General features: G+C 42.6%; 1 protein-coding gene across 4 annotated transcripts in view; it reads left to right on the plus strand.

The window, feature by feature from the left end:
• Dguok (deoxyguanosine kinase) overlaps nucleotides 1–19,870 on the plus strand; it is a 61,708-nt gene that overhangs the window by 38,102 nt on the left and 3,736 nt on the right. For 2 of the 4 annotated variants that reach the window (XR_781713.3, XM_010631540.3), the window contains one exon: nucleotides 2,340–2,679. Coding sequence is in view for 1 of the 4 variants with exons in the window: in XM_010631540.3 (XP_010629842.1) it covers nucleotides 2,340–2,360 (21 nt within the window). In the remaining 3 variants the exon portion in view is untranslated. Of the gene's footprint in view, nucleotides 1–2,339; nucleotides 2,680–17,241; nucleotides 17,337–19,870 lie in introns of those variants that run through there. The other 2 variants (XR_781712.3, XR_781714.3) reach the window with 2 other exon arrangements.

Genomic DNA, 19,870 nt, shown 5'->3' on the forward strand with positions numbered 1-19,870 from the left:
TTTTTTTTTTTTTTTTTTTTTTTGGTACCAGGGATTGAATTTGGGACCTTGCACTTGTGAGGCAGGTGGCGGCACCACTGAGCTAAATCCCCTTTAAAAAAATGTTAATGGCTTCATTGATGCATAACTCATACACTACACTTAATTTATTCATTTAAAGTGTATAAGTCAATGACTTTTAGTATAATCATAGAGTTTTACAACCTACATCAAATTTTAGAACATTTTATCACTCCAGAAAAAAAAGCCCATACTCATCTTCCCTCTCCCCTAACCAAGATTTCCCCTACTCCCAACCCTATGCAACTACAAATCTAATTTCTATCTCTGTAGATTTACCTAATCTGGATATTTCATATAAATGGAATTGTATAATATTTAGTCTTCTGTGGCTTCTTTTATTTATCATATCTTCAGGGTTTCGCTAGGTTATAATATGTATCAGTATTTTACTTTTATGACTAAATTATATCTTAGGGTTTCCACATTTTGTTTATCCATTTATTAGTTGTGTTTTGTTTTGTTTTGAGATAGTGTCTCACTGTGCAGTGCAGGCTGGCCTCAAACTTGCAGCGATCCTCCTGCCTCAGCCTCCCAAGTGCTGGGATCACAAGGGCTGTACCACCACATCCAGCTGATATCTGTTCATTTTATTACAGCCATTCTAATGGATGTGGGATGATATCTTATTGTGATTTTAATATATACATTCTTCTGATAGTTAATGAGGTTCAACATGTTTGTGAACTTATTGATCTTTTGTATACCTTATTTGAGAAAGTAACTATTCAATTCCTTTGCCCCCTTTTCAGTTGGGTTATTTGGCTTTTTACTGTTGAGTTATGAGAGTTATGTTGATATGAGAGATATGTTGAGTTATGAGACTCTGACATATCCCTTATCAGATATATATATGGGATTTATGGATATTTCTTCCTTGTAAGTTGTCTTTTCTCTCTTCTCACCACCCCCGTTCCTTTCCCTCCTCTCCTGTGCTTCTCCTCCCCTTCCTCTTCTTCCTCTTCTCTCCTACCTCCTGACAAAAGGCCTTTTCTTCTCTTAGAACTTGTCATCTCCTAGACAGGGTGATAGACACCAAACAAGAAGTTGCAGGTGTTGTCAGCATTTCAAAAGAACTACAGGGGGACAGAGGGTCTGTAATGGAAGGAGGCAGTATAACCTGGAACACTCCCTCACACACGCACACACACACACACACATATATCAAAAAAATGACAGCTATTCTGAAGAATAAATGGGGTAAAATATTCATGCACAGCCCTAATAGGAAAATGAAGCATTAGGCCCAGGTTGTCAAAGCAGGTACTGATGGTAAGTTTTATAATTTTAGAATATGCTCCTCTCACATTTCATTCTGAAAGCCTGAAAATCTACAATGTCAGCATTTCTTTCCATCTGTAAACATTACCTGTTTTTTTCCTGAGTCTTGCTTTGTAGTTCAGGCTGGCCTTGAACTCACTGTGTAGCCCAGGCTGGCCTCAAACCCACAGCAATCCTCCTGCCTCAGCCTGAGTGCTGGAATCACAAGTGTGTGCCACCACCTTGCCCAGTTTAACATTACCTTTTAGAGTGTTAGTGTCCTCCAGGGTAGTCAGAGCCAACAGTAGTCTCACCTCTGTGAAATAATTCACCCTATTGCAAACTGGTTGCAGAGATCATCTGCAGAGAGCAAAATTTTAATAAGGAACAGTAATTTTGAACCTTAAGCATGGAGGAGAGAGGAAGATCTGAGTGGAACTTTTAAATATAGGGATTAGGACCACAGGCTAAAACCTTTGGGCCCCTTGGAGATTAAAAGTCACCTTGGGCACTGAAAGTCACACTAGAAGTGACAGGATCTGCAAAACATTTTGCCTAAAATTGTCTCCACTCTTTTCAGGCCAGTCCCCATGGTTATCCTTCCTCACCCTTGCTTTGGGCAGTCCCCCAGAGTCAAATAACATGGATTAACTCATAAAAATAGCCGCATGTCTTTCTGGTTTACGATGTGGTGAAACCTGCTGTTCTAGAACCTGAATATTACCTTCATGGGTTTATAACAAGGATCAGTGTTGAGAAAGTTGTGAGGGAGAAGGTGATAGTTTCAGGTGAAAGAGGCAGTTAAATGCAAATGCTGCAATCACTGGTGAAAATGAAACAAGGAAATATCGTGCACTTTAAAATGTAGATCCTGTTTAACCTCCTTCAGCCTTTAAATGATAATCAGTTTAAGTTCTCTGACCCACTTTCTCCTTAGACCATTTAGCACCTGGTGCCTCCCTTTCTTGTCTGTGGGATGCTGACACCTTTTTCTCCTCCTCTTATATTGGTGTCCCCAGGCATCCTTGGCTCATTTCTAACTTGGTTCCATCATTGTTCCTGGATCTGCAAGGAGAAGGAACATCAGGACAGAAGCACATGATGGAGGAAAACTGCCCACCAAAGGGCAGCCAGGAAGCAAGAAAAAGGGGATGGGCAGGATACAGCTTTCAAGGCCAATTATCTGAGGACCTGCTTCCTTCAGCTAGGCCCCACCTCAATAGCCTAATAAATTGTTAGCCACTGAATGGGTTAGTCTGTTTGAATGAGATCCCTTGTGGACCCTATCATCTTCTGAAGACCCCATCTCTGAAATTTCATTGATGCCTTTGGGACCAAGCTTTTAACTAACACATGAGCTTTTGGGGGACATTTTAGATCCAAACCATAACAGTGATGTATTCATTTTCTGTTGCTCCTGTATCAAATCACCACAAATAGAGTAGCATAAGGCAATACAAATTTATCTTTCAGCTCTGTATGTTAGAACTCTGACACAGATCTCACTGTGCCAAAATCAGGTTATCTGCAGAGCTGCGGAGTGTCCATTTCTTTGCCTTTCCTATTCTCTAGAAACTGCCTGTGTTCCTTGGCTTATGACCCCTTCTTCTTCAAAGCCAGTAATGTGGCATATCTGACTATAGGTCGTAAAGTTTCTCTGCTTTTAGGGACCCACATGAAAATATTGGGCCTACCTGAATAATCCAGTCTAACCACCCCCATCCCAGGTTCTTTAGCCTTAGCTGCATCTATGAAGCTCCTTTTGTTCCATAAGGCAATGGTATTTGAAGGTTTCAGAGATTGGGGTGTGGACATATTAGGTGGGGAAGGGTGCTATCATTATGCCTTCCATAAATCTCAACCACTGTCATTGTTCTTACTACTAGCATGGGGTGAGGCCTTTTAAAAAAACATGGTGTAGAAAGCATAACTCCTATGCAGTAACTGAGGAATTCATAAAAAGCACTCCTGTATCCCGACTACCCATATTCTAGCCCAGACAGCTCACAAGCACCAGGAAGAAACTTGAAGTTTGACAGAGTCACATTTATTAACTCGTTGCAGTGAGAGGTGCCAGGAAAAGATACAGTTGTAGGATTTTGAAGAAAAGAGTTTCAGTGAAATCTAAAGAAAGCAGTGTTTTGATAGGTGCAGAGTCAAGCGTACTTGCAAGAAGGAGGCAACAGTTGTTCTGATCTTCAAAGTAGACCCAGGTTCATTTCCTTAGAAAGTACAAAGTTAAGACAGTTGGAATACTGTCCTGGGCATGGTGACACACACTTGTAATCCCAGCACTTGGGAGGCTAAAGCAGGAGGATTGTTGTGCGTTCGAGGCCAGCCTTGGCTACGTAGTGAGTTCAAGGCTAGCCCAAAGTACATGGCAAGATCCTGTCTCAAAAAAGAACAAAAATATAAAGAAGTTGAATAATGTGTCCCAAAGACCCTTCCCCAAGGCTCTGGACTGGGTTGATAGTCAAGACGCTTTGCTTCTCAGTGTCAAAGTGACATAGGTCCTCTTGTAATGTTTCATTTTAACTGATAAAATTTCAAACAGTCAAATTTCTAATTAGGGAATAAAGTCTCCCAGTGAGTGAGAAAGCAGTAGTCACAAAGAATGGGTGATTATGACACATTTCAGCTACTGTGTGCTTGGGGAAAAGACTGTTTCATGATAATTTTGTAGCTGGTTCTACTTGTCTGTCCCCACAGCCTAATTCATGGCAGTGCAGCTTTTACCTGTCTTAGTATGAACTGATTCTTATGTTTTCACCCACTTCTTGTCTACTCATAACCAGTCCTGATTAACCTATAGCCTGCCTCCCTCTCTGATTACTTTGAAGTAAACCCCAAATTAGGATAACCTTTACAGCTAGAGACTTAAAGAATTCTGTATATATTGCTTGGATCCCCTAATGCTCAGTAGCTGCAAAACAGTTGCCATCCCCACGCACATGCCCACCACCACCCCTACCTCACCCTAGCCAACAAAACCCATTTATCCTGCTTCTCAGTTGGCTTGGAGTCCTCATTGTCCCTCCTACTTTGCCCCTCTTGCTCTCTCATACTCATTCTCACTGCATTCTGCCTGTTTATCTTGGAAACCTCTCAAATCTTCTCTGTATCACAGTCTTTCTGTAACTAAAGGTGTAAACATTCTAGTTGACTCCCCCTGTAATTAAAGGTGTAAACATTCTAGTTGACTCCCCGACAGTCATATATTCTGCTTCATTCATTCATTCATTTTTGAGACAGAGTCTCACTAAGCATTCCAGGCTGGCCTCAGACTCTTGGCACCTTCCTGCCTCAGCCTCCCAAGTGCTGGGATTACAACATGCATTAGCATGCCTGGGTGCTGCTCCTTTTTTATAGCAGTTATCTGATGACCACGCCTAGGAGTGGCTAGAATGCCCGTTACCACCAGCCCCCACATCAATATGACCAGTAAGTCGTCTTTCTTCAAGTCACCTCAAAAGTGTACAGAAAAACTGTGGTTGCTATCCAGAGGAACAGCTTCAAGTTAGGTCTCCTGCATAGAGGGACTGGAACTGCCACGTTTTTAGAACCTCATCTTCCACCACTTCTGTCATAAGCCCCACCAGACTACCCACGATTCCAGAATAGGTCTTGTACTTCCCACTTGATGAAATGTTTCTCTCCCCCTCCCCTCCCACACCATTTTACCCTGGAAGAACTTCTCATTCTTCCAATACCAAGTCTACTATTCCTCTCTGGAAAGCCCTTTCCTCCCCCTACACAGAAATACTAGTGTGTACTCTTGGAGACCCTGCTTATTAGACTTCTGTCAGATGTGTCATACCTGAGTGAAGTTATTTGAAGACATCGCTTTGATGCCCTTGGCTTTGACCTTAACACAGACCATGTCTGTCACTTAACACACTGCCCTTTTTAAAAAACATATTTAGTCATTGCCTAATACAGATTTGCTAAATAGGAGTGATATGAATGGAGAAACAGTTGCCCTTCCTAAACTTACTGGGCTATGAACTCCATATTCTGATCATTAATTTATGAAGTACTTTCTCTGTGCTAAGTATTATGAGGATGTGCAAGAAAATTAAGGGACCCAGGCCCCATCCTCAAATTGAAGAGAGCTGTTGGATTCCTGCTGTTGCCAGCTATCCTAATGAACACTTTAAATATTAATCTCAACAGTCCTGTGAAGGAGAGAGAAGATCCTAGTGTTAATCAGTGAGGAAATTGAAGCTCAGAGAGGTTCAGTAATTCACATGGAACCCCACCGTAGGTGGTGGTGCTGGAACTCAAACCCAGGACCATCCTGATCCCACAGCCTGTCTGCACAATAACAGACTGCTACGGAAGGGAGAGAATACTAGGTTATTGAGAAACGAAAGCAAGCCTGTATTTCTGTGGCTGCTGTCTGCATTTGTCAGCCTGAGAAGGAATACCTTTTAGTTTTCCAGATAGATGGAAATCGCCAGACGTTCTGGATATGCCTTGGACTACTGGGCCCCCGAGCAGACACAGAGATGCTTTCCACGGCCCATATTCTCTCTTAGCAACTGCATCTTTAGGTCCCTTAGGCACTGGATACTGGAACATACTTGAAAGCTTGGTGAATGCTCTGGAATGCCTTTACAAGTACCTTCCTACTCACTTCCCAGCTCACCATTTACATTACTATCAGGTGATTCTCTCAAAACACCTTTAATCATGTTAATATTCTTCTTTAGAAGGTCAGTTTCCAGATAAAAGTAGCATTTGAATTGGATCCTGGAACAGAAAAAAAGACATTGTGGAAAAACTAATGAAATCCAAATTAGGTCAGGAGTTTAGTAATAGTAACATGCCAGTGTGGGCTTAGTTTTTGACAAGTGTACCCTGTAATGTAAGATACTAGCTTTAGGGGAAACTGAGGTATGTGGAAATTGCTATCTTTGCAATTTTTCTATAAATCCAAAACTATCTCAAAATAAAAATTCACTTAAAAAAATGTTGATGTGCTTTACAGGTTCCCTCATTACCTAGGCTTTTGGGACCTCCAGCCCTGTCTTCTCGCCTATGAGAGAAACCTCTGTTCTAGCTACATGGTTCTACTTCTGTCCTTTGGACAAAGTCTGTGCTCTCCTAGTCCCTGCATGTGCCTGGCTGTGTATGTACCCTGCTGGATTGATACTCCACCAAAGAGTTAGTCATGGTCCTTCTCTGCCAACAAGTTACTGTTACCCTAATGAAGCTTAAATTTTCAAGGCTTGTCATTTGCAAGTCCAGGAGTGTCCACCATGACAGTCACGAAAATTTGATCTCCCTGTAACTACTGTTGCTGTCACAGAAGGTTTGTTATGACCAAGATTCTGGCAGGTATGTCTGAAAATGAAAAGGGCCACACACACACACATTTAGAGCAGTTATGCAAACAACATGGGAAGGCTATACTCATCACTGGGGCTATTCCCAAGGAATGTTGGGTGGCTATGGGGAAAACCCTGTGTTCTCTGTATCAGTGATGACCCCATCATCCCTCTGGCCTCCTTAGGTAGGAGCCTCTCACTCATTCCAGACTCCCAATTAATTCTGTCCTGCTACCATACCCCATAATATTTATCAGAGCTGTCTGCTCTCCTGCCTCCTCTCCTGAACCAGGTTCTCAGTTTCTCTGTCCCTTCTGTGACTCTTCAAAGCCCTGCTCTATGGAGCAGCCACACAGCTCTTTAGCATACTGACTTCACGGGGCCACCAGATGCCTCTAGAACATGCCTAGGGCTTCCAGGCACCCTGAGCAGGCACTTACCTTCCCAGCCTACTATTGAAGTGTGTATCAAACCATCATCTTTCTTCTGCATTGCTTGCTACTCACATTGCATTTGCTTATGTCTCCCTCCTGGAATGCCCTTCATCCTCTCAGCCTGCCTTTATCAGCAGTTGCCATCTGCAGGAAGTCTCTGCCAACTCCCACCCCGCTGGCTTAGGTGCCCTACTTGGTGCTCCACTGGAATGCAACCATCTTACTGTAGCGCTGACAGCATTGCACTGCAATGATTGCTTTCCCTGTCTCTACTAGAACACAGAATACATCTAATCCTGTTTGTACCTCAGTACGTGGTACATGGGAATGAGTAATCCAGTAAGCACTGGAGGAATAGAAGAAAGAAAGGAGAAAAGAGGAAGTAGGCTGAGCCTGAGATGGGCCCCTTGCTTTAAGCAATGAAATGTTTGCTACAGCCTTACCCCTTTATGCTGTCATCAACATGCTATAGAGTGGCTGAGTCCCACGTCAGAGTCCCTTAGGCCCCTGTGTAGCCTCTCTGCCCCTGGAATCATTACTGTGAGATCCTTAGAAAGAATAGTAGAAATTCAAGAGACGGTGAACCCTTTGATTCTGCTCAGACACACATCCTTTCCAGATGATCTGGACCATGAAATACCTCATAAGGAGGGAATTGCAGAAGACAGATGCCTCTGGCCTGAACGCCATAGAACTGCAAGATCAGGGCCAGGGATTTGGCTCAGAGGGCACCGCGCCTGCCTTGTTCAATCCTTGTACAAAAAAAACCAAAAAAAAAAAAAACTGCAACATCAGCTGCAGTCTGCCTGCCTCAGACTTCTTTTGTATGTGTAAGCTGTAAACTTCTAAGTCACCGTTGTTTAAGATATTGTCATTATGTACAGATGAGCAAATATAGCCTGTGACCCTAAGCTTCTAGCAACATTCTCTCTTGCTTAATTTAGGACTCTGTTTACAGTGCATGTGGGTGCCAGATGGCTTACCACTAGGGACCCCGAGGAAATGTTACCCCATACTTGGGAGCCGCTGTAGATGATAAGTGTTCCTGTGCCTCCAGGACTAGCATGTGGGAATGGGGTTGGGAGAAGCTATATTGTCTTGGGCAAGTCACTGAGCCTCTGTAGGTGTTAGTTAGGTTCCTTGGTTTGAAACAAGACAAGACAGTCTAAGGTCCGTACTATCTTGTGCTCACAATATGTGCTTTATAAATGAATAAGCATAGAATGCATGGAGGACTTGGGCGTCAGACAATCCTGGGTACAAATACTGGCCAGTAGTACAAGTTGGACAAATTCCTTAACTTCTTTGAGCTTCTGTTTTCTTAAAGCTGAAAGTGAAACTTAACTTTGGACCAAATTTTCAAGGCTGCTGTGCACAGAGGCTGGGGGATACAGCTCAGTGGTAGAATGTGTGCTTATATACTCGAGGCCCTGAATTCAGTCTCCAGCATCTCCCCCCACAATCCTGTAGACAATCCTGTAGACAAACTTCTGGTCACTATTAACAGCTAGTAGATGTGGGTAGGTAGAGTGACAGAAGAGTCAGCCCTTCAGAGTTTCACAGAGCTGAGCCTTGGAAAGAGGGATGAGGAATGTTTTGGCAGGTGGGGGGAAGGACATTCCAGGCAGGTCAGCAGCATGGACAAAGGGCATTCACATGACAAAGTGAAGAGCAAGGACACCCGTCCTGAATGGGGAGACAGCATGTCCCTAAGGTGATGCTCAGCAGACTGGAACAAGTACTGCCTCTAGCTAAGGGAGCATTGTAAGTTACATGGCATCCAAATTGGCATCAAGTGATAGCAGGATTTTTAGAGCAAGAGTTGGGGTGCAGGTGTTTGGTATCAACACCATCAGCAAAGACGGAGCTAAGAACAGGACGTGGGTGGCTGGACAGGGAAGCTATGAGCCTGGAGAGGGCTGTTATGGATGAGAAATATTCAGATGTTTTAAATAGAGCACGGGCAAAGGGCAGCCTGGCTGGGCAAGCCTCTGTGGTTGTTCTCTTACCTGCTGCTTCTTTAAGCAGCGCTGAGCAGGCTGTCTTTGAGGCCAAAGCAGAATGTCTGGGACTGGAAGGAGCCTGTGAGATCTCTTGGGTGACCAGGCAAAGGGGTGGGTGCAGGACTTCTGCTCAGAAGTTGGAAGGAGGGCTGGGCGAGTAGGCAGGCATTCACTGCAGCTTCCTTCCCGCATGGTGGCTGGCTGCATGCCCCGAACTTGACCTCAGATGACCGGTGTGTTGGAAACTGTTCCATGGCCAGGAGCAATCAGGCTTCATCTTCAGCTTTTTTTTTGTACTTTGAAGCAGGGACTCCATCTCAGCTCAAACTGGCTGCTGCTGCTCTCTAAGTCTTCCTGTTGCTTGGCGGGACCTTACTTTAGTGCTTGCCAGCAGTGTGTATACAGTTAGCCATTTGTTCTCTTTGCCTCTTCTGAGTTTAGAATGGATGACTTTAAGGTTGCTAGATCACTGTATTTATAAGGAAATAAAGACCAAGGGAGGAAGGTGATGTGTTTTCTCCAAGGTCACAAGTTAACAGCAGAATCAGAACAACTCAAGTGTTGGACTCTCAGACCAATGATTCCTGTCCTGGCTGTGAGCTGCTTAACTCTGTAAACCTTCAGTGTATTAAGCTGTGGGCATTTTACACCTTAGGTAATTTCTAAGTCTGAATTAACATGAGTGTATTGAAATCTTTGTTGAAAGCTGTTGTTCTTATTAACAGTACTAGTTTGGATGGTCTATAGATTGCACTGGCATGAAAAATAATTCCTCAAGCCAGGGATTTAGCTCAGCAGTTCGGTGGCCTGCCTTGCAAGCGCAAGGATCCGAGTTCAATTCCCGGTACTAAAAAATAAATAAATAATAATTCCTCAAATGCCCGAATTTGTCCAGTGTCACTGATTAGTGGTTGCCTAGCAGGTTTAGCCAGGTAGAAGGAACTGCAACATTTTCTCCTTGGTCAATGTGTAAGGTATAGACATAGCACATGTATGAAGGAGAGTGATTTCTAACCAGCATATCAGCTAAATGTATTAGTCTCAAATGTGCTGCTGTTGTTCAGAAATCTTTTTAGAGTTACGTTTAGAGCCTGTTTGTGGGTTCCAGTAGAGCCAAACTGTGTTCATGAATCAAAAACACCATGTTGAGTATCTGTGTGCCGGGCCAGGAATACAACAGGTGACAAGAAAAACATGCACATGTGCCTTACAAGTGACCTCTTCACCTTAAAAAAATAGAATGTCTGGGCTGGGGATTTGGATTTAGCACAGTGGTGCCACCGCCTGCCTCACAAGCTCAAGGTCCTGAGTTCAATCCCCAGTACCAAAATATATAAACAAATAAATAAATAAAATAAAATGTCTTACCTAGAGGTTTGAATACCACCTTAATCATGAGGTTTTGTTCTGAAAGATATTTTTGGTTACTTTATAAAATTAAGCTCCTCTTGGAAGGATGGAGACTAAATCCACTGATTAAAAATATTCAGAAAAAAATGTAGCTTAGACAAAGGCAGTCTCAAAAGAGAATTCCCAAGACATCATAAGCAAGGAAAAGACAATATCCAAAGGAGACAATTTAGATAATATTTATTCAGAAGCAGACCTTGCTGAGTGTTTGTTAGAAATGCAAAGGCCCAGGTTCATGGGAACAAGGTTTTAGCTTCAGAGGCCAGACACATCTCAAAGTAGAAATGACCGAAAGAGCTGGACCAATGCAGACCTACTGACTCTTATCCACTACCATGGGCCCTATGGCTAGGACTGGCCAGGCATCCGTGTTTCAAGGTACCTGCCCACAGACGCTCCAAATCAAATTATAAGATTAATGCAGCTCAGGGCCAGGGATTTAGCTCAGTGGTGCCATGCCTGCCTCACAAGTGCAAGGTCCTGGGTTCGATCCTTGGTACCACACACACAAAAAGATTAATGTAGCTTATTTGCATGAGTTCCCATGTTGCCAAGGACATTCCATTGATCGGAGATAACTGCTATCATCCAAGCTTCCAGAATCTAAAAAGAACGTATTTCTGCATGTTTTTTATTTCATCTAGTGCTTCCTCATTTATCTTCTCCTTGGAGCCACAACTCTTGACAGTAGACAAAATATTCCCATTTTACAGATATGGAAACTAAGATGAAGTGATTCACTTAAAGCACTCAGCTAAAGAGAACTGCCTACAGAACTGGAACCAGATCTTGCAGTTGCTCCTCCAGGGATCTTCTCCCCAGACCATCGGGGCCCAAACATCTATCCTAACTCTTGGTCACTCTTGCAGGCAGTGGTTCCTAGTTTGGTTGCACATTAGAACTTGTCTTCCAAACCTAGGGCAAGACTGAAAGCTTCGAAGGACACCATGGGGCAGGGTCCTAGTCCTCTCAGCTTTGCTGAGGCAAGAGCATCAGAATTCCTCTAGTTCTCCACGTGATTCCTATGTGTAAAGTCTCTATCATCCTGTAGACAGTAACCAGGAATTTGAATTTGTGTAAAGGTATTGATGTTCCATGTGCCTTTTTCAAAAATATTTCTACATCTCAATTGTAGGAATACTAATGTCTATTTTTAAAAAATATTTTTTCAAAAGGTATGAAGAAAACTCATCTGGAAACCCACTATTTACATTTTAGTGTATTCTCTTCCAGTTTTTATGAATATTTCATTTCACTATATTGATAATGCTGTGGTGATTTTTGACTCCATGCATTAACTATTTTGTAGTTCCACTAAGTTTTCAAAAATATTTGAATGTTAAAACATATGAAATATTATTTTGTGGGGGGGTGGGTACTGAGCCCGGGGCATTCTACCACTGAGCTACATTCCCAGCCCTTTTTATATTTTATTTAGCAACAGGATCCTATTATATGGCCCAGGCTCACCTTAAACTTGTGGTCTTCCTTATTCAGCTCCCAAGGAGTGGGATTACATGTGTGCACCACCACATGTAGCCCCTTTTATTTTGAGACAATCTAAGTTGCCAAGGTCTCCTTAAACTTAAGATCTTCCTGTCTCGTTCTCCTGAAATGTTCTTAATATAGTCTGGTCTACAACAAACAACAATTATCACTGAACTGCAGATTTTTCTTAGTTTTCTTCTCATTTGTATATTCTTATTTTTCTATAATGAACCAGTATTTAATTTTTATTAAAAAATTTTTTTTTGTACTGCTGGTAATTGAATTTATAGCCTCATGCATGCTAGGCAAGTGAGCTACATCCCTCAGCCCCTACTTCATTTAATAAAATTATTATAATGGCCATTTGTTCCAATATACTCATATTCCATACACTAATTTTTTAAAATGTTGAACATTTAAGTTTTGACTTCTTTTTTGCTTTATAATTAAGTCTTCTGTGAGAATCCTTATACCTAGATTTTTATGTACCACCTTTCTGGGAATGCTATTACTTAATAAAAGAATATAAAATATTTAAAAACTCTTGATAAACATTGCTAACTTGCTTCCAGGAGAATATGGAAGTTTGCGGGCCAGAAATGTAGCTCAGTGGTACCGCACCTGCCTGACAATTGTGAGGCCCTGAGTTTGATCCCTGGCACTGTAGGGTCGGTGGGGGGTATACATGTTTATGGTCCCATCAGTGGCATATCCTGAGAAAGAAAAATGTTAATTTTTGTAAAAATGTATTTATTTTGTGATCTGTCAATTTATTTTCATTAATGAAATTGGACATTTTATATCTTCATTGGTTGTTGGTATTCCTTTTTTGGTAAATGTTCAACTTGTGGGCCTTTTTTGTTTGTTTTGTGACAGGGTTCTGCTATGTAGTTCAGGCTGGCCTTGAACTCATGGCCATCCTGCCTCAGCCTCCTAAGTGCTGGGATCACAGGTGTGTACCAACATGCCTGGCTCCTAGACCTTTTTTATTTTTATTTTTTCTTTTGGTTTTTCATTTTCTTTCTTACATGTTAAGTATAAACATTTTTTTCTGTTAATTTGGTTTGTAAATATTTTCTTTTAATTTGTTTTATCAAAATGAAGGATTTGATTTTATGCTTAGAAATATTCTTGGATTCAGTAAATAGCTACTTTATTTTCTTCTACAGGTCCCTATGAATAAATGCCTGTTACATAGAAGCAATTTATCTAGTTAAGCAGAACCATATTGTTTTAGACTGAGAAACAGTTCATCTCCTATAGGAACCCCACTTGGAGTTATCAACACTATATCACATTTTATGGTAGGAGGCTCCAGCCCATGGATGTTCTACCATTGAGCTACATCCCATCCCTTTTTTTATTTTTTGCTTTGAGATGAGTCTCACTAAGTTGCCCATTGAACCTGTGATCCTCCTACCTCAGCCTCCTGCATAGCTGGGATTATAGGCATGCACCACTGTTACAGGCAAAACTACATTACTGTTAGTTTTGCATTCCTTGAAGTACTTACTCTACCCACTTCAGGATAATGTAGACAATATGTTGATAATTCCCACCTTTGTAGGGCAAAACACATTTCAAAGTCAACATAGCATAATGTCTCGAAAAACAGTGCCCCAACCCTAAAATAGCATTGTCCACCCCCATTTCCATCCTAAATTTAAAAAACAGGGTAGGTCTTAGGAGGCTAGTAATGTGCCTCTCAGCCCTGTGGGGAGACTTGCACTCAACTCAAATTTTCCCTGGCCCAGTGCCTTGGGGACAGGCTCTACTCCTGAGGTAGGCTGACTCTGGCATGTAATATTTGGCATAAATGTATACCAAATTACTCATGATTTATCTGATATTCAAATTCAACTGCAAGTCTTGTATTTTTATTTACTAAATTTGGCAACTCTAGTCCTGAGGTTTTCTCTCAGTGTTGATGTTGGTGCCCATGTCTCAAGAGTGCCCATAAGGAGTGCCAGTACCTTCTGGCATTTCACGGAAAGGAATTTTCCTACTTGCTTCCAAAGAAGACTCTGCTACCAGGAGGCAGCCTCTTCCTTGTGCCCCAGGAACATTCTTTTAAAACCCCCACTGCAGCCAGGTATAGTGGCATATGCCTGTAATCTCAGCACTGTGGGAGGCTGAGGCAGGAGGATCAAAAGCTCAAACCCAGCCTCGGCAATTTAGTGACTTAGGGAAACCTTGTGTCAAAACTAAAAAATAAAGGTCTAGGGATTTAGCTCAGTGGTGCCACACCTCCCTTGCAAATACAAGGTCCCGAGTTTGATCCCCAGTTAGAGATGTAGCTCAGTGTGAAGGCAAGAGTTAAGAGTTGTAGCTCAGTGTGAAGGTTCTGGCTTCAATCCTCAGTACCAAACAACCCCCAAAACAAAGGAAAACAAAAACCACTGTATTAGTTAATCATAAATGGAGCTTCCTACCATTCCTTCTAGGATTCCTGCACTTGCTTCCTCCTTTTCCTGGGAGCCATGAATCTCATGGACCTGTGGTCTGGGCAAACCCTGCTGTGCCAGTTTTTCAGGTGTCCTCAACCCACACTCTATCTGTTTAAGTGGCCAATCTATTATTTCCCCTCTGGCCTTTTTCTGCCCTTGCCTTTTCCATCTTGCAGATTTAAAAAAATTTACTAATATATTATTTTCCAGAACCTCAGGTTAAAATTCAAGTTTTATTGTGGTCTGACATGGCTGAGTGACAGGTGGTGTGGGTCTTGGCCTAGTCGTGTCACCATTAAGATAGTCCTATGGAATGATAACTACCTAGACTAGCAGATACAGTGCAGTGTTAGGCCAGGTATAGTAACACAATGTGTAATCCCAGGTACTCAGGAGGCTAAGGCAGGAGGATTGTGAATGTAAATTCAGCCTGGGCAATTTAGGAAGACCTTGTCTCAAAATTTAAAGGGAGCTAGAAAAGGAGATGATTGGTAGAGCAACTGTCTAGTATGTGCGAGGCCTTTCCTTTAATCCCTAGGACTGGAATGCAAGTGGTGGAGCATGCACCAAGTCCTGGGTTCAACCCACCAGTACTGTCAAAGAAAAAATACATTGTATTTCCCCAGGAACATCTAGAATGACCTTGTGTGAGATCTGACTACAATGTATCTTTCCAAGAACAGTGCTAGAATGACACCCTGCGGGGTATGAGCCATCTTTGGTATAGGTCTTTCTAGGAAAATCCTTCCCAGCTCACATTCTGCCCTCCATACTGGCCCCCACCCAGCTCCCAAACCCTCCCATCCCCCTCCTCCTAGTGCTGGGTCTCCCAGGGTCTCACTAGGCAAGCACTTTTCTACTGAGCTACCTCAGCAGCCCTGCTTGGATCCTTTCTTTTCTATACTAACCAGTCCTACCCTCAAGGCTTCTGAAGCAAAAGGTTCATTGCTAGGTGGCCTAAGATTCACCAGGAAGTCTCATTGAAGGTTAGCTTTTTTTTTTTGATGGGGTTGGGGGGTACCAGGGATCAAACTCAGGACATTTTACTTGCAAGACAGGTGGCAGAACCACTAGGCTAAATCCCCTGCCCAGACAGTTAGCTGCTGCTGAGATACTATACTTGTACAAGCTCTGTGTAGTGCTGGGACTGCAAGTCCCTGTTCTTTACTTTTGAGCAGTAGGGGTCTGAAACTGTAATTCTTGTTGAATATACTATGATGCAGGAGCCATGTCAAGTTGCTTTGAAGGTTCTGGGTGGTTCTTCCATGCCCAGAAGCTCAGAATCAAAGGCCAATTGTCCATGTCTGTGAAAAAGGAGACCACAGAGTGAGGGGAGGTGACAGAGGCAGGTGGGTGTGAGGAAAGCAGACAGCCCAAGAAAGGGCATACATGCAGGACAGATTAGAGGGAGACTGGCAGGAACCAGTGTTGACCAACTGTGAAGGGAGAGAGGTGACTGGTGAACTGCAGTCTCTTATTGGAGAGGCTGACTGGTCCTCTTTAAGTGCCAGGTTTCATGCTGGGCGCCTGGACACCATTATATCCATTTCTGTGTACAATACATAATGTCCTTGATTATTATATATGCTTTAACTCTGGTTGTCATGGTTACATAAAGTTAAAATATTGTAAGACCACTTGTGAAGTTGGAAGAGGAATCAAGGGATTAGGCATTTAGGATAGTTTAAGCACCTATTGTAATACTAGGATTTGAGCTAGCTTTTTATTTATTTATATTTGGTTCTGGGGATTGAACTCGGGACTTTGAGCTTGGGAGGCAGGCATTGGCCCTACTGAGCTAAATCCCCAGCCCCCATACTAGGATTTGAGATAGGACTTTGCCTTAGGGTGGCTCATTTGATCCCTCTGCAAAAGAGCTGTCATTAGTCCCATCTTTACAAATAAAAAGGAGACCAGGAGGGGGAATTTAATATCACCCACAGTCACAATCTAGTACATACAGAAGGTGAAACTGGAACTCAGGCATCTAGAGGAAGCATCTCAGTGTGCAGAAAGGGGAGAGATGTCATGGAGGCAATGTCTGAATGGGAAGAATAGGATCTCTTGAAGGGGCCCTGAGGACTGGCATCCTTGAAATGTGAAGTTTCTGCAAATGGGGCTCAAAAGGATATGGACTGGGGAGCCTTAATTATAAAAGAGGTTGATATGTTCAAGTCTCATATAGGCAAGCTGGCTCCTGCACAACAGATGGGACAGGAGTAATGTAGAACCTATACAGCAGCCAGTACTGACCAAGATGTGCTTCCGTCTACACCCTAGTGGATGGGACGAGCCAGACATTCCTGTGATGTTATTGGTAGGCCTCTCAGCCAGTCTCAAGATATCATCCAAGGCTTCCTGAAGTAGCACCTGAGTTTAACCAGGAAAAGATGAGTAGGAGTTAATGGCAGAAAGGTAGGAAACACCTCTGCCAAGGCTACGCTGTTTTAGAAGTTTTAGCAGACATGTCCCTTCCCTGCTGCACATGTACCCTGAGTCTATTCCTTTGCTGGAGTTCTCTGTTTACAAATTATTACTCCTGAGCTTGTCTGTGGCCATTCACTGCTTCTATCATACTTCCCACAGCTCAGATTTCTTTTTTGCCATAGTCTAAATCTCAAAGCCTGCTCTAGTGCAAGGAATGACAGTCCCTTAGACTCTCTGTGTCCCTAGGATGGAGAAAGGCCCTGGAAATGGGCACAGCTAACTGTATTTACACATATCTCAAATGTGCTTAGCAACCACACACACATTCCCTCTGTATTAGTTATTAATGTCATTAACCAAATACTTTTGTCTCTCCTTCCAGGCACATGGCAAGATTGTACTTATTGCAATTCCCTGTCCCCTGTGACTTGCTTTGGCCAGTGAGATAAGACCAGAAGTGATGAATGTCACTACCAGGTAAAAACTTTGAGGAAGTGTTCAATTTGCTTGACACATGTCCACTCATAGGAGTCTGGGTCTCTAAGTGACTGCAGGAAAGCGCTCCTCATGACCCACAGTGAACATAACTGTGATTGTAAAATATACTTTTATGTTAAACCATTGAAATTTGGGGGTTGTTTGCTATTGCAGCACAATATAACTGATCCTGACACATTTTGTCAAGCAAAGTTTGGCAGCACCAAGGCCTTTCCCCGTTGAGTAGTTAGCAACCTGGGTGATTTACCTTCTTTCTCATCATGATGGATACCCTCACACTCTCCTTGCAAGCAAAATAACCTATTTGGTTCAGCCTAAATTCAAAATATAGCCATGAAACTAGTTATAAGACACAGGCATTTGCTGAGCTATTTAAAGACATAGTCTAGATATCTTACACATGTCCCATGTGCCCACACATGTCCAAAAGCAAGCCACTAATGAATCTCCCTTTCCCCAAGACAAGATGTCAGGTTCTGCCCTGTAATCAGCCCTAGTGAAATTGGTAGGAAAACTTCATGGCCCTGGATTGTAGGCCTGATTCTGCCATTCAGGAGTGAATGGATCCAGACAAATTACACCTTTGAGCCTCATTTCCTCTATCTGTAAAATGGTGATGATAAGAACCATGTCATAGAAAAGTAGCATTTGCAAACTACCTGTATGAGCCACTCTGCAGAGAGAAAAATAATGTGTGTGGAGGTGCTTTGAAATGGGAAAGCTCCATGCAAATATTAGCTGATTATATTTTTAACAAATACATAACCAAAGACGTAATACATCCAAAATCAAGTAAAACTCCCAATGTTTTAAAATCTTAAAACCAAGCCCACGTTTGTATTTATATTTCTGAAAAAATAAAAAAGTATACTACATCACAAATTCCCCGCACATAGGACACATAACTTATTAGCGGAAGACAAGGAGTGGGAACAAGTACCTTAGAGGTTAAGTCATATTCAATCATTTTCAGGTTCAGCTAACACCCAAAAGCATTGGTTCCACTCCATCACTTCCTGAAGAAACACACTCATTGATGCCCCCTGCCCTCTTTCTCATCCCAGTGTTGAATCAATTTCAGTTTATCAATGGAGCTGGAAGCCCTTTATTACTCAACTCCACCTCTACCCTTATCCCCATCCAGGGAAATGCCCCCTCTCACCCCTGTGGTCCTTATAGTCCTTTGGGCTTCCCTCCCTGGACAAGACAGTTCCTTTTCCAGCCCCTGTGGCAGCAGTGAACCTGCCTACAGGAGGCATTGCCCCAGCCGCTGGGGGTGGGTCTGCCAAACCACAGAAGTCACAGACCCCCCCCTACCCCATACTCTAAGTGCCTCAGGCACATATGCAAACAATTAGAACCTGTTAACTGTTTGTTTACTGTTCTGTGGAGGGAGTGGCTCACTTCAGTGCAGGGTGGGTAAAGCTGTGGACTCTGAAGAGCTGGAGGCTTCATTGAAGAACTGGCATTTAGGCCAAGACCTGCAATACTTGTGGGAATTTGGCAGGTGGAAGGGGTAGTGGTGAGGTGGGGTGGAAAGGGATTTTAATTGGCAGAAAAAATAAGCAACAGGAGTACCTGACTGGGAAGGCCTGACAGACATCTCTCAAGCCCGCCTGTTCCCTCCCACCTGGCAGTTCCTGCTCTGCCTCCTCTGAGGGCTGCTTGTCAGCAGTTGTCCCTCATGAGATGATGTCCTGCCAGCATTGTCCTCTCATTTTCCATATCCATTCTACATGAGGTCCTCCAAACCCAAGGCCTTATGTTCTGCTCACAAACAGGTTCCACATCAGTGTCTCCAGTGCCTTACCTCCACACAATATTCTCTGACATCTTTTCTCCTGTCCCAATAAATGACACTAACATCTACCTAGTTACCTAAGCTGCATGGTTTTATGACCCCCTCATAGGTGAAGAGTAAATTAGCACAGTAAACTGATGGTACCGGTTACCAAGACAGAATACAGAAGAAAAGATGCTGGGCTCAAATTCTAAATCCATAACTTGCTCGTTTGGTGACTTGAGCGAGTTACTTAATTTCTGTCTTTTAAAAAAAAATCTGAAATGGATTTGATGGTAGCTCCTATCTCACAAGACTGTTCAACAATTATCATAATCATTGTCATTTACTGAATCCAGTGTTAAGGACTTTACCTGAATTCCTTGAGGCGCTGAGTATCTAGTTCAAGATAATACTGCTAGCAAGTGGCAGAGCCAGGTCTGGAGCCCATGTCTAGTTCCTTAGGTGTCTTCATCTCATTGTCACACTGTCTTTTCAGAGATTGTATAGCAAATAGAATAATGAGTATAGTATAATGTTAAGTGAAAAGAGGCCAGCAAATCGCAGCAATTGTTATGAGTACAATCATGTTAAGGGAGAGGGGAAAAAAAAGGAAAGTAATCCACATCTAGAAAAAGCCACCAGGAAATGTAGCAAATCGTTAAACACAACTATATTTTGGGTGTTTTTCTTTTCTCTCTTTTTTTTTTTTTTTTTTTTTTTTTTTTTTTTC

The sequence above is a fragment of the Fukomys damarensis genome, unplaced genomic scaffold, assembly GCF_012274545.1.
Source record: "Fukomys damarensis isolate Sample0158 unplaced genomic scaffold, DMR_v1.0_HiC HiC_scaffold_2, whole genome shotgun sequence".
In the NCBI taxonomy this organism is placed as follows: domain Eukaryota; kingdom Metazoa; phylum Chordata; class Mammalia; order Rodentia; family Bathyergidae; genus Fukomys; species Fukomys damarensis.